At 29.1% G+C, this 14,317-nt stretch overlaps 1 protein-coding gene across 1 annotated transcript; it reads right to left on the bottom strand.

Moving 5' to 3' along the window:
• Window positions 1-3,146: 3,146 nt before the first annotated feature.
• LOC119688627 (WEB family protein At4g27595, chloroplastic-like) lies at window positions 3,147-4,684 on the bottom strand. Its single transcript, XM_038103299.1, has one exon. The coding sequence runs from the start codon at window positions 4,682-4,684 to the stop codon at window positions 3,302-3,304; it is 1,383 nt and encodes a 460-aa protein (XP_037959227.1). The 3' UTR covers window positions 3,147-3,301.
• Between the last annotated feature and the right edge of the window lie 9,633 nt (window positions 4,685-14,317).

Here is a 14,317-nt window from a genome sequence, read left to right as displayed (position 1 = left end):
TCACTTTGATTTACTTTTGTGTTCCGAAAGTGAAAAGTCACCACAATTGAGATAAAATACTACTAGGAAACAAAAAACTTTGTAGCTTAGTTTGAAGGAAAACTCAATGTAATACCAAAACACCCCCACGTACATTTCTCTACTGTCAAAATCACTTCACCTATCAAATTTCCCTTTTCAATAAATTTTCAATATTTTCGGTGTTTTGTAATTTACTTTTCTTTAGAGTTTTCTTTTTTCTTCTTAACAACTTTTTGCCAAAGAAAAAAGTTTTGATTGATTTTGGTTTAAATTGTTTTTCCTTTTTTTTTTTAAAGAAATTTTTAGTTTTTAAATTGTAAAAAATAATAAGAAATATGGTAAAATCGTAATACTCATAATAATATATATTTACACATAAAAAATATATATAATATATACATAAATATATAAATATATTACACTTATAGTATATGGTATGCATATTATATATATTATGCATGCATATTTATTAATTGTATATATTTTTTATATATACGGAATACAACAGCTACTTTAAGTGTATATAATATAAGCTTCGACTTGTTCATCGCTTCCGCTCAGATGAAAAGAATCGGCCTGTTTGAGCGGAGACTTCTTCGTGATTGCATCAACTATAAGCGCAAGCCTATAGCAAGCACCATATTAACTCTCTATAACAATGCCAAGATCACTCGAGTTGACGAGTATCTTCTGTCACTCGCCCGTATGTATCTCACCCGGCTCCATGACCTCCCCCCCGACGTCTCTACTCCTTTCACCTTACCACAAGATCTCGTTCTAGCATTACGCTAAAAACCCCCCAATACCTGACCCACTACTTTGATGAAGTGGACCATAACCTCTCCACTATCCCCTTATATAACCGCGGCTTTCGTAGCCCAGTCACAAAGTATATTGTTGATCCCACTCCCGCTAGTTAGCCGTAACCCCTCCCCCTTCTATATCACCCATCCTACCTAGTTCATGCCCTTGCTTTTTGATTAAGATGAACCCAGTTCACTAGGTATTGAGTCTATTTTCTCATTCCTCTTTCCCATGATTACTGGAATGAAGTTTCCACATTGATGTGGAAATCTTCTTCTTTCATTCCTAAGAGGTGGTTTTAGTGGGTGTAAGTCTCACACTGTGGCTTTCGCTGCTTTCCACCTACTGCAGACAAAAAAAAAATTCGACTTGTGCTTTAGGTTAAAATATTCAAAACCCGTTTATGTTTTGTCATTTAAACTTGCACGTCATTCATGCCGTATGAGTGATTTATGGATAAGGTATTTTCAATTTTTGCTTATTTTACTTTAATTAATAAACTACAATATTTAAATAATCCTGCATTTTTTAATTTAATTAAAAAATAAGTTTTGTAAATAGTCGTTATAAAATTGTGTGTAGAAAATTAGAGAAAAACATTATTATAATTGTAATATTACAACTAATTTTTATTATGAAAATATTGTTTTAAACCCATCTATTAATTCTTATAGTATATTTCATTTTAAAATCGTTTGTTTAAAAAACTTCCAGCAGTAGTAATTCTATAAAAGAATGAAGACAGGTGGTTTCATTATGCAAATAAAACTCTGTGCAAAATTAGTATATTTAAATATAAAACTTTAATAAAAAAAAATAGATATTTATATATTTTACAGTTACAGAAATACAATAGATAATATCCATAAGTGAACAAGCTGAGTCGGCCAGTTTAAAGATACGAACTAAAAAAACAACCCGCATGGTGAGCGTATATACCGCATTTCATGTTTCATATTGAAATAGATATCCCAAATCAAAATTAAAAGGTGACAAAGGACTTAACTATCTTCACAGACAGATTTATTTTGTTTGTTAACCTACCAATAACCAGCTCTCCAGCTCTCTAGCCTGACGTTTTGTTTTAACCCGGATAAATTTTTGTACAAAATGATTCTGGTCTATAGAATTAAAAAATTAATTGAATTGTTGTAAGATTGTCTATGAACTCATTGCTATTAATTCCAATGTGAACAGGCAATCAGCAAAATACTGTACTTCCCAATTATTGCCTTACAATTTTTTCTCAACCGTCTCTTGAGAAGAGTTTCCTATAGAATGGAATCCTCAAACCTACGGGTTTGCGTATTTCAGTCCTTTGGTAAAGTTGATTTAAGTGTTGTGTATATTTTGAAAGATTTAGGATAACTTGCCTAATTTATTTAGCCATTCGAAATACAATTTTTGTTGATTAACAATTTACTTAAAAAACTGTTCTACTTATTTCTCAATATATATAGTATATATATAGTATATATAGTTTCTTCAATCCACATTTCACTTATTTACTTAAGAAGTTTAATTAACTTATTCGTAATATTCGTTAATATTAATATTAATATATGTTTAGTGATTATATACAAATTTTCCACTGTTTTTAATCTATTTTCTTTTCTAAAACTTTTAATACAATTCTTCTAATTTTTAAACCATTTCGGAACCGTAGCTCCTGCTAACACATTTTTCTCAAGAAACTCACATGCATTTACCTCCAAATTCAGAATCTTTACTGATCTCAAATTTGATATAGACAACTAGCAACAATTCTATTGGCAAGCAAATGTCACGCAGTACAGCCGTTACTACATCTCAAACGACGGTTTACAATACGAAATATCTAGTTTACAACATAAATGCAGATCTTAGCCACTTGGAAGAATGCTTGAATTTAGATAATGATTCAGTGCACTATACTAGTTTCACTAGTTTACTAAGATACACGAAAGCAAAAGGGCAAGATCATTAAAGTTCACGTTAGGAGTCTTGTTTATGATATGGTTTCAGTTGCTCAAAATCTTAGTTCCGAATAGCATCCCCTTAAAGCTAACCGGGGAGAACTTACGTTACATTCAAACTACACTCAATCATTAATGGCATTGTTAATAAAATCACTTCGCATTCATATAATTTAAATTTTTTTTGTATCAGTTATGAAATATAACCTTTAAGAAAAGCTTTTTATTTATATAATTTCACTCTATTATCTCGCTCTTAGCTTATCACTCTATATCTAAGCTAAGCAAACTTTATGCCCATTTTTAAATTTTACATTCAAAAAGTATAAGTAAATAGATTGCATATAAAATTCATGACCTCAAGTCAGAGTCATAGTTCAAAATGTGTTTATTACTAGAATTAAAGATTAATATGAAATATAAGTACTTAACTTTGTTCTAAGCTAAGCTATTAATCACATTTACAATCAAAACGTTTTTACGAATTTTGGTGAAGGACTTATAATTTTGTACATATAAAATTATAGCCTATGAGCTCCTTTTTTCTTGGTTGGTCCGTTTTCGATCTGCCAATTCCTATGTTCAGTCAAACAATCAGTTCCACGGCGCAAATACCTCTCAGCCAATATGGAACACTTTTTAGTTCTGTTAACTTCATGCGCTTCCAAGCGCTTACGTTCCTTCTCCGCAGCAGCATACCGAGCATTGACTTCAGCAACTTGTATAGCGAAATTAGCTTTATTAGTGAGTTTTTCTTGTTTGTACTCCTCGGGTGTACGCTCATTGCCATCAATTGGGAGTTTCCATAATTTATTCAACTCAGCTTCTTTAACCTGTTCCGTGTAGTAACGCAGACGTTTCTGGTTCGTTTGATCTCTGAGGTCCACATAATGTTGAGCTAAGTTCTTGGCTCTGATTTCAGCATTTCGACCAATGTTAAACTTATAGCAAATATCCAGTCGTCTAAGTTCATCGCTTCGATTATTAAATCTTTCTTTCTCCAGTTCAGCCACATTTTGCATAAACTTCTGGTAGTGACGAAATTCTTCATCAACTTTTATTTTATTCTCCCTACGTGCCTGTAGTTCTTTAGCTTCATCAATTTCTAATAACTTCATATCTTCTATAAGTTTAAGATGATCTGCAATCAATTGTTTCTTTTCTGCTTCTTCTGCATCCCTCTTTACCTTAGCCATTTGAACTAGCACCTGGCGATAATCTAATTCTGCTTGTGGTATTGGCGTAAAGGAATTTTTCATGTCCTTCAATTGTTGTCTTCTATGACGCTGTAAGAAGATGGCATGGTCTCTTTCCTTAGCCTTACGCAGTTTTTCTTGATTTTCTAGGAATTCTTCATGTTGAACATCAACTATAGCACGACAAAAACCAGCTAACTCATCCTGAGCATCATATATGCGTTGACGAGTACTATGTTGTGAATTAAGCAATGATTCTTCCAGTTTTTTAAAGTAAATATCTTCTTTTTTCCTTACTTCCTCAGCTTCTTGTTTGTCAAGCATTTGTTTGATCAGGTCATGTTTCGTTTGCATTATTTCTTTTTGACGAAAAGCTTCTCGAATCTCATAGCAGTCATCGATGTTGCGCTGAATTCGTTTCTTGCGCAAAAATTCTTTAGTCTTTACTCTAGTTTCAGCCTTTTTGATATTAAGAGCTTTGTAGCGTTCTATAAACTCGTTATCTATACGAGATCTAGCTATGACATCAAACTCATGCTCAAGTTGTCTTTGTTCCTCATCATACAATATGGCTAATTTTTTGCGACGTTCCAACAATTCCTTGCGATCAACTTTCTCTGCTTTTTTTATAAAACCTCTGATCTGAGTACAAATATTTTTATAATCAGTTCTTACAACAAAATTATGATGCTCCGAATGATGAATCATTTTTATGTTTATTAAATTAATGAGAACAACTTTTCGAACATTAAAAAAAATGTTTCATTATTGAAAAAAAAATTAAGTTATTATTTTGATAATTTACACTTTAAACTCTACTTTTTAAAAAATTATTTTCAAGAATTTACAAAAAAATTTGCAGAAAAATGGATTGCAATATTGATTTATTATGCACTCTGAATGCAGACGATAGTATATTGTTCTATAACAAAAATTATTTCCAATTTTCATAAATCAAATCTAAATTTACACTTAGCGAGTACTTATATAATGACCAACTTGCATTTAGCAAAGTTGTAGTAGTTAGACTCAAATAAATTGAACTTTTGTTATATCAGTGTAATTAAAAAGTTGAACCACAGTAAGTACTACTCTGGTACAATGCAGTACCTTAATATGCATATAGTGCAGATATAATGTATAACTTTTGTTAGATATGAACAAGAAAACAGCAATCCTGACAACTCGATGCTTTTTAAGACAATGGAGTACACTTGATTAACTTTTTTAATCAAGTTTTACTCTAAGTGCGATTTTCATACTGGTATATCTGTATAATATTTGAGATTAATGTATAAAACTCTAGATTAGTTTATATCATTCGAGATTAATTTGTAACAGTCTAGATATTTTGCCAGAGTAGCAAGATTACCTTCAAAGGAACAGCTGTTTTATTTGATTTTAGTTATAAAAAAGTGTGATTTGTTGCCACATGCGCAAATTTGATATGGGGGTTAGTGTTGCACTGATTAAAATATCACTAAGGTTAGGTGGACTTAATAGTACTAGTATTTTGTATCCCAATACCCAATGTAGTCATTATTAAACCTTTTATTACATATGAAATATTTAAGAATAATAAAACAGTTGACAATATCTGGACCCAAATTTGGTGGAGTTGCGATGAGCTAATTATTATTATTATATTATATATATTATATATATTATATACATTAGAGGGTTTTCGAATAGCAAAGAAAGAAAGAAAGAAGAAACACAAAAATGTATGTTTAATTTTATTGAAATTTTGGCTGACCATACAGCGCTATTTCGAGTATATATATTATTATAATGTGTTTGAGATATTCAAAAGAATAGAACAGTTTAGCATATTTGGACTCAACTTTGAACAGATGAAAAGAAGCTTGTTAGCAGCAACACTAGCTATAAAAAAAATTGATGAAAAATGAAAAGATATAGAAGAAATTATGAATAATAATGCGAAAATAACATAATTTGCTATGGGTTGGGTCTTATATAAAATATTTTTAATGTGGAACTAAGAAACATATGAGAGAATACAATAAACTTCCGTGGCTAATTTCGTAGAAAATGTCTTCAATTTCAATAAAAAATAATTGTCCTACGCGTAAATTATTTATTCAAGAAGACGTCCTCCGAGATTTTAAATGTTCGATTCGATTTTGTTTTAATCGTTATACGCCAAGCAAAAATAAATAAATAAATTTGTGCACAATCTTTGTGCACATATTTCACGGCACATACCCTCACGTTTCAACGCTACATTCGGTACTCCTTTTGCGGCATAAAATAAGTCATTAAACACCAACAGAAGAAACAATTTCATTAGCTCTTATTAAATACTTTTTTGCTTGTTCGCCTAATTCTTATTACTTTTACTGTTGCTGCTGCTGCTGTTGTTGTTGTTGTTGTTATAGTTGTCGTTGCTGCTGCAGCAGCTTCCGTAAGATGCCTGCCTTTTCACATTTTTGTTTTTTTTGTTGTTTTCTCAACATTTTTCGAAAATGTCTGCTTGCTCACATAGTCGCACGCACGCATACACAGCAACAAATTTGTAAACCAAACAATATACACACATACACACATACACACCATATGCACGCAGCACATTAGAGGCACAAGTACACAATAAGCATGTGTAACAAAACACTTGACGCTTTGGTGTACTTCAGACAAAAGGCGGCAGAAATTAACAAATAAAAACAAAACGGCGTATTTTGCCTAATGGCCTGTAATGATAGCACTCAAAATGCCGGTAATGGCAACTAATTGTAAGTATGTGAGCACATGCTTGCAACGATGAAGATATTTCTAAGCAAGTTTAGTTGTTGTTATTGTTGTTGCGATGCTTTTTATTCTTATTTCATTTGTTGTTTTATTCCATGAAGAATTTCACTTCTTTTGTTTCTTCTTTTTTGTGTTTTTTTTTTTTTGTTTTTTTTTTGTTTGCTGTTCTGCTGATTTGGTGCTTTGCCATTTTGCTACTTTGCTGCCGAAAACATTTAAGCAAATGTTGCATTTAAGGGCGTTGGCGTATGTTTTGCTTAAGTGCTGCCTCGTTGCATACTTAAGCGAAGAAGTTGTTTGTATTTAATATTAAATAGTAGCAGCAGCAGCAGCAACAGCAGCAGCAGCAGAACTTATGAATTGTGGGTTGCTTTAATTAAAAATTACACATACGTCACGTATGCCGGCTTAAGTATTTCAATTAAAAATGGTCTTTGCACGTATTTTTGCTTTATGCGCGCATTTGTTGCAAACTGTGAAGTTCATGTGCTGCTCATAAGGCATAAGGCCTCATTTTGCTCACAACGTAAATGCAATTAAACAAAAAGGTTTAAACTTTACGTAACTGGGAGTAACTTGAGGGCATTAAAAGTTTCTTAAAAAGGTACTGATTGGGCTATAGAACGCTTTTAAGAAAAGCACAATATTTAGAAACATTTATATACATTTCATTGATTTTATATAGGTGTTAGTAAGAAAAGTGTTCAGAACTCATAGTTTTAATGTAAATCGAATAAATATTATTCGTACTTCTTCAATTGTTATTAATGTCATTTTAACTTTTCATAATAAACCTTGAAAAGCAGTTGCAATATGGACATTTTTTCTTATTTCCTACAAAATAGGTTTTAATAAACAAGAGCATGTGCAGAAATTGGTAAAAAGGAGAAAGTGAATGAGCAATATAGGTGCCATAAGTACATCACTACCGCGATCGTGTCACCCATTTGGTTTCATGTACCAATGTACACAATCTCTTGAATCCAATAGATCTTTGGACTCGACCCAAAATAGGTTTTATTAAGCAAGGGCATGTGCATAAAATGGTTAAAAGGAAAAAGTGAATGAGCAATATATGTGCCATAAGTATAGCACTACCCCCATTGTGTCACCCATTTGTTTTCATGAACCAATGTACATATAATCTTGAGTCCAATAGATCTTTGGACTCAACCAATTAAAGTAAATAAGTCTCTCCGTTTTTACCCTGGTTGACTGCAATGTAAGTCTTGTTCATCTCCAACGCATTATTACTCATTACTAAGTACTGACTTACTAATTACTAAACAAAATCGTCCTATCTACCCATATTCAAGCCCATATATACATATTTGTAGTTTCTTACATTTTATCAGCTTGATAAATTTTTACGGGCTACAACAACAATGACCAAAATATCAAGAAACAATTTGTGTAATTATACAAAAAAAAAAAACAAAGACACCACTAAAATAATAAATAAAAATTTATATATTGTCTTCATGTATAACCTTTACGCGTTTAAAATGTTATCCATTTTATGGTATACTTTATATGCAGCAGCACTTAGTCTTTTTCAGTAGAAAGATCTTATGATTCAATCTAGATATTCATATGTTGACAATAATCCAATTTTAACAAAGTTTTTGGATATTATAAAGCAGACAGTATCAAAAAACGATTCGTTGATAGTTTCTTGATTTGATTGTCACTAAGATAGCCGTATATTGTTTGAAAATAGAACATCTTTAAATAACGCATATTTTTTAATTTATTATATATTAATTAATTAAATTTTTAACTGACCATATAATATTTTCGTGTATTTTAGAAATATTTCTTGTACTTTATTAAGGCTTATTAAGGCTTAAACTCGTGTCCTGCCAAATTTAAAGCTCAGAGTCAGTGTTGATTATCCGACTGCCCCAAACCCTTACTTGACTTATATGTTCTAACTTGCAGTTTTGGTAATTTACTGTGAAAGTTTTATTAACAAATTCACTTACTATGCTATGTTAGAAGAAATTCATAAACTAGTTATAAACTAATTTAATTAAATAATTATAATTGTTTTTAATTGTTTAATTTCAATTTAATTCTTTTTTGTAGGGGCATTATTTTTTAATAATAATATTTTTAATGATCTTAATGATATTTCATAAAGGAGAGCAAGTACCAAAAATATTTAAAGCAGAGCTAATTTCTTGAAAATTTCATTGAAGTTTTCAAGAAAAAAATTTGATTTTTTTTTAATTTCATTGAAACCCTTTTATTCTATTTATGCGAATAGACTATAAGTCTACGAATGACTGATGCTATGACTGATGCTTGATAAGACGACTATAACATTGATGAGGTTGTTTTGGTTATTGAGGCAGTCCATGTTAAAGCTTCAATAATTGTTATAGGAAGCATTGAAGTTACTTTGTTTTTAACCCAATACTGTATTCGTTTTAAACCTATGATTTACAACTTACTTTTCACATAGTTTTTGTTGTTTTACACAAGGATTAGTTGTTAGTTATTTTAAAGTAAGATACACTATTGTGAAAAAAAGAAAATCACCACACATTCATTTCTATTGGAATGAATTTTACGGCTGATGTCTTTAAAGTGAAAGTTGCTTTTCAAAACATTCGGAACAAACAAGGATGCATGTTACACACATACATTGTGAACTGAACCATGTTACTGTTGTTTGCAGTGAAAGCACGATTAACCACAAGAAGTTATAGTTGCTTAGAAGACGACATCAAGTACAAAATTTCAATGAAACCACAATCTTAAATCATCAATTTTGCTGTAATTAATACGAATTGCGAGTTCAATGTGAACTTGAGTCAAAAACTTAAGTCTATTAATGAGTTTGCCTAAACATATCAAGCAGACTGTGTTACGTTCTCGTCTCTAATAAAATGCGACGATAACCATTTACTAAGGTGTGTTTATGCCATTGGTGTCATGTGTAAATAATCTGTATCTAATCGAACAATTACGCATTTCTGATCATAAAACGCAGCCTTGCATTTGCACATTGAAATGCTTTAAACTCCATTAGGATTGCGTTTTGCGTTTCAATACCTTGGTTCTCATTAAAGCAAGCAGAAGTTCAGAGGTTTAAGGTTTAACGTTTTCTTCACATTCCAAAAAACGATTATTGTATGCATAATTATAATTGTACTCTGTGTAAAAAGTATCGGAAACCTTTAATCAAAACCATCAGTCAATATAGTTATGGCACTCTTTCATTAATTTTCTTAAAAATTTTCTTAGTTCATGAGAATTTCCTCATTTTTTTTAGTTTGCGACCAAAACTCCTTTCTTGAAATGACAATTAAGATAACTATATGTCAAGTGATTCATAATAAATGAATATGGTTATAAGTTGCATACGTTCAGAGCTGTGCAATAATGATTACATTTGTAATTAGATTACACTCAATTATAAATTACTGATTAATTTAATTGATAATTGAATTTCCAGATTATATGTGTAATTTAATTGAAAACTTCAATTACGAATTACAGTATAATCTTAATTTGTAATTTAGTTTCTGAATTACAGTCATAATTGAAATTGAAAAACCAAATTTCAAATTACGTGTAATTTGCAAAAATAATCTAGAGAAGAAGAAGCATTGAAACTTTTGAAAGATGATAAACGAATCGAAACTATGGTTGGATTTTGGGTTGTAAGTGGCCCGCATTTTATTTGCGCCTTCATTCATAGTATTTTGTTGGGTTGCTTGTTTTTGTTTTTTACATTTGGTGTGTAGAAGTGTTCCATTAGAACTTCAAAGCAGATCAAGAGGCAGAAAAATTTTTTCTTTTGTACGCAAATCGAAATCTGAATATGTTGCATTGTTGCTTTTTTTCATGAAGTTGTCAATTTAATATTGCTGTTTTTTTTTTGTATTTCTGTCTTGTGCAGTGATCGAAAATATGTATTTAGAAATGTGTATACTTGTTTCATTTGTTCGGTTGCGTGTGTACTTTTCTATGCTTTTGCTCTATGATATTTGTTTGTTTTGCTTGTATGTTTTTTTTGTTTTGGATTGTAGTTTTTTTTATGAAATTTAGGAAGGTGTCTACTTCGCATGATTTTTTTTTTGTTTTAAGCGCTGATATGCATGTGTGTCAGAATGTGTATACATTTTGTTGTTTTTTTTTGTTTAATTGATTGAACATTTGACTATGAGTTGCGCGTAAATTTTTTAAAGCAAATTTGAAAAGATCGTTGTTTTTGTGCATCAAATAAATATATGCAAATTTGTAAGCAGTATATGTATGTGTGTACAATGTGTATGCAAATAATATAATTTTATCTGTAATGAGATTATGCCTACATTTATGTTTTAAGAATTATTTTTATTGCTAAATACGATTTAGAAATTATAATAACAAAAATGAGTAAAAATATGTAGTTTAAGAATAAAATTTTTGGACAAACTCTTATGCTGGATGTATATTTGGTTTTGTATGTGCAATAATTTTTTATTGAATATTTATTAAATGGTTAATTGCGTACAATGTTTAATTTTTCCCTGTTATATACGTATATGTGTATTTTTATATTTCTGAATATAATCAATAATTTTAATAACTAATTTTTATTAATATCGTCTAGTGATAATATGCATGTATATATAAAATTTTTAAAATTATATATTTCAATATTTTGTAGCAATGTGATAACAATATCAAATATACTTTAAAAATTTATATTTCAATTTAATATGAATGCACTCGGTACAAATATTTTCAGAAAAAAATCAGTAGTAATAAGCGTGCATTTAAGGGTTTTGCCCAGTTTTATTTTTTTGTTTTTTGTTTTAAGCGAATGTGTGTACTTTTCTTCTTTTTTTTTGGTTTGACTGATTTCACATTTGCTTATGCGTACCGCCTGAATTTTTATAAGCAAATTTGGGAAGACCGTTTTTTTTGTAAGCAGTATATGTGTGTACAACGTGTATGCAAATATAAGTACAAGTTTATCTTTATGCCTACATTTGTTGTTGTAAGCGATAATGTGCATATTGATACGTTTTGTTGATTGTCTAGTTGATTAAGAATAAAGAAAAGAAAAAATTTAACTTACGCACTTTGGTTTTATAATTTAAGACAGATTAAAAGTGTTTGTAAATTAGTTCAAGAAAATCTTTATTGAAAAATTTATTTAAATAATGTATATAAAAAAGATATAAAATTTAATTATATATTGTTTTATATCTTATACTTTTAGTTTGCGTATTTTTAAATGAATTATTAGAAAAATTTATTTATGGAATATCTTTAATTTTGTATATCATATTTAAGAATACATACATATGTATATGCCAACAACAACGCTTATTTATTAAATGTATATATTTATTAAATTAAAATTTAAGTTAATGATGAGATAATTTACTAAATTAAGGAATTAATTAAAATTATTTAAAAATAAATTTATTTGTTATTAAAACAAATATAATATATCTGACGTCTTCAGCACCTGTGGAACGATTATTTTCTTTCGCTGGTATCGTTAATACGCCCAGGCGACATGCGATATCAGATGAGCATTTTCAAATGCTTACAGTACTAAAAGGTAATATAAATTTCCACTAATTTAAAAAATTTTGTTAATGTAAATTATGAAAATTATGTAAAATTATGTAAATTATGTATGTAAATATTTTATGCTGACTTAAAGTTTTTTTAAAGATAATTTTTTAGAAGTTAAAATTTAATTAGTTATAAGAAATTATCAATTTTTTTAACATAAATTTAAAATTTACATTTAAAGATATATTATATTTGTTTTAATAACAAATAAATTTATTTATTAAATTAAATAAATTATGTAAATTTATTTATTTACTGTCTTAAATTATAAAACCAAAGTGCGTAAGTTAAATTTTTTCTTTTCTTTATTCTTAATCAACTAGACAATCAACAAAACGTATCAATATGCACATTATCGCTTACAAAAACAAATGTAGGCATAAAGATAAACTTGTACTTATATTTGCATACACGTTGTACACACATATACTGCTTACAAAAAAAACGATCTTCCCAAATTTGCTTATAAAAATTCAGGCGGTACGCATAAGCAAATGTGAAATCAGTCAAACCAAAAAAAAAGAAGAAAAGTACACACATTCGCTTAAAACAAAAAACAAAAAAATAAAACTGGGCAAAACCCTTAAATGCACGCTTATTACTACTGATTTTTTTCTGAAAATATTTGTACCGAGTGCATTCATATTAAATTGAAATATAAATTTTTAAAGTATATTTGATATTGTTATCACATTGCTACAAAATATTGAAATATATAATTTTAAAAATTTTATATATACATGCATATTATCACTAGACGATATTAATAAAAATTAGTTATTAAAATTATTGATTATATTCAGAAATATAAAAATACACATATACGTATATAACAGGGAAAAATTAAACATTGTACGCAATTAACCATTTAATAAATATTCAATAAAAAATTATTGCACATACAAAACCAAATATACATCCAGCATAAGACTTTGTCCAAAAATTTTATTCTTAAACTACATATTTTTACTCATTTTTGTTATTATAATTTCTAAATCGTATTTAGCAATAAAAATAATTCTTAAAACATAAATGTAGGCATAATCTCATAACAGATAAAATTATATTATTTGCATACACATTGTACACACATACATATACTGCTTACAAATTTGCATATATTTATTTGATGCACAAAAACAACGATCTTTTCAAATTTGCTTTAAAAAATTTACGCGCAACTCACAGTCAAATGTTCAATCAATTAAACAAAAAAAAAACAACAAAATGTATACACATTCTGACACACATGCATATCAGCGCTTAAAACAAGAAAAAAAATCATGCGAAGTAGACACCTTCCCAAATTTCATAAAAAAAAACTACAATCCAAAACAAAAAAAACATACAAGCAAAACAAACAAATATCATAGAGCAAAAGCATAGAAAAGTACACACGCAACCGAACAAATGAAACAAGTATACACATTTCTAAATACATATTTTCGATCACTGCACAAGACAGAAATACAAAAAAAAACAGCAATATTAAATTGACAACTTCATGAAAAAAGCAACAATGCAACATATTCAGATTTCGATTTGCGTACAAAAGAAAAAATTTTTCTGCCTCTTGATCTGCTTTGAAGTTCTAATGGAACACTTCTACACACCAAATGTAAAAAACAAAAACAAGCAACCCAACAAAATACTATGAATGAAGGCGCAAACAAAATGCGGGCCACTTACAACCCAAAATCCAACCATAGTTTCGATTCGTTTATCATCTTTCAAAAGTTTCAATGCTTCTTCTTCTCTAGATTATTTTTGCAAATTACACGTAATTTGAAATTTGGTTTTTCAATTTCAATTATGACTGTAATTCAGAAACTAAATTACAAATTAAGATTATACTGTAATTCGTAATTGAGGTTTTCAATTAAATTACACATATAATCTGGAAATTCAATTATCAATTAAATTACTCAGTAAGTTATAATTGAGTGTAATCTAATTACAAATGTAATCATTATTGCACAGCTCTGA

Source organism: Teleopsis dalmanni, chromosome X, assembly GCF_002237135.1.
Source record: "Teleopsis dalmanni isolate 2A chromosome X, ASM223713v2, whole genome shotgun sequence".
Classification (NCBI taxonomy): Eukaryota; Metazoa; Arthropoda; class Insecta; order Diptera; family Diopsidae; genus Teleopsis; species Teleopsis dalmanni.
The sequence above is the reverse complement of the archived record's forward strand: the minus strand, read 5'-3'. Positions and strand labels throughout refer to the sequence as shown.

Bases quoted from the DNA above. Each gene is read 5' to 3' on its own strand.
- LOC119688627 (XM_038103299.1), bottom strand. From the start codon at position 4,684: ATGATTCATCATTCGGAGCATCATAATTTTGTTGTAAGAACTGATTAT.